Below are 1,310 nucleotides of genomic sequence, written 5' to 3'. Positions count from 1 at the left end.
ACACACACACACACATACACAGTTACATACAAAGACATAGTCATATCCTCAAGAATCACAAACTGGTAACCTTCATCGTCTTCCTGTCAAACAACTTAATGCAGTTGGTTTTGTTTTTTCCCTAACATATGATTCGGTCACTTTGGTGAAAAAGATTACCTGGTCATGGATAAGCCCATGATAAAGGATGCTCTGCATGTCCCTGGAAAGCCGCTCCAGGCCACCATACTTGGACCAGACGTTGGGGCTGTTGGCTGACACCAAACCTTCAACAGTAGTCTTCAAATTACCCAGCAACTGCCAGTGCTCCCTCCTGCAAAGGCATCAATTATATCAATGACTACTTAGTTTTGTTGTAGCTGATCCTGAGCATATGCAAGGAAGCCCAAGCCAAGAGGCCTCCAGACCACATCCTAAGTTTTTTTGTTTTGTTTTGTTTTTTGTACTATTAAGGTGTTACTGGGGCCTAAATCTCAAACTGAGAGAATTAAAGTTGTAAAGAGCACCAGGATTTAAAGCAAATGAACCAACAAACTTATACGTGCATGGCACTTTATGTAGGAGCCCTGGTGCTGCAGTAGCTAAGCACTTGGCTGTTAATCAAAAGGTTGATGGTTTGAACCCATCCAGCATCTAGTGATCTGTTTCCATAAAGATGACAGTAGACATGAAAATCCTATGGGGCACTTCTGTCACATGAAATCATCATGATAGCATCTAACAACAGTCCTGTGTCTTTAGAAGGAGTGTGACCCATTAAAATCCACTTCTGGTCAATAAGAGTACATGAGAAAATGAGGCAGAATAAGAGGTGGGGAAATACATAAGAAATGAGGCATAACCAGAAATCTTTAGCTCAACTAGCACACAAGCGAAGAAATTACTTTTGATTCACTGTTCAGGCATGCCTTCTTAGTACCTTGAAGCTATTGCAGGTTTGGTTCCACATCACTACAAAAAAGCTATTGCAGGTTTAGTTCCATATCACTACATTAAAGCAACTCACAATTGTTTTGGTTTCCTGATATATATAAAAGTTATGTTAAACAGAAAACAAATGCTGGCAAGGGTGTGAAGACTCTGAGACCCTCCTACATTGCTGGTTGTTGTTGTTAGGTGCTATCAAGTTGGTACCAACCCATAGAAACCTTATGCAGAACAGAATGAAACACTGCCCGATCCTGGGCCAACCTCACTATTGTTGCCACTCTTGAGTCCATCGACACTGCCACTTAGCCAATCCATCTCGTTGGGGGTCTTCTTCTTTTTCTCTGACCCTCCACCTTACCAAACATGATATCATTCTCCAG

At 41.6% G+C, this 1,310-nt stretch overlaps 1 protein-coding gene across 1 annotated transcript in view; it reads right to left on the bottom strand.

The window, feature by feature from the left end:
- Window positions 1–1,310, bottom strand: part of KIAA0226 (KIAA0226 ortholog) — a 79,914-nt gene that overhangs the window by 46,749 nt on the left and 31,855 nt on the right. The window contains exon 2 of the mRNA XM_006869383.1: window positions 160–313. Coding sequence (XP_006869445.1) covers window positions 160–313 — 154 coding nt within the window. The remainder of the gene's footprint in view (window positions 1–159; window positions 314–1,310) is intronic.

This window comes from Chrysochloris asiatica, unplaced genomic scaffold (assembly GCF_000296735.1).
Source record: "Chrysochloris asiatica unplaced genomic scaffold, ChrAsi1.0 scaffold00130, whole genome shotgun sequence".
NCBI classification, from domain to species: Eukaryota; Metazoa; Chordata; class Mammalia; order Afrosoricida; family Chrysochloridae; genus Chrysochloris; species Chrysochloris asiatica.
The sequence above is the reverse complement of the archived record's forward strand: the minus strand, read 5'-3'. Positions and strand labels throughout refer to the sequence as shown.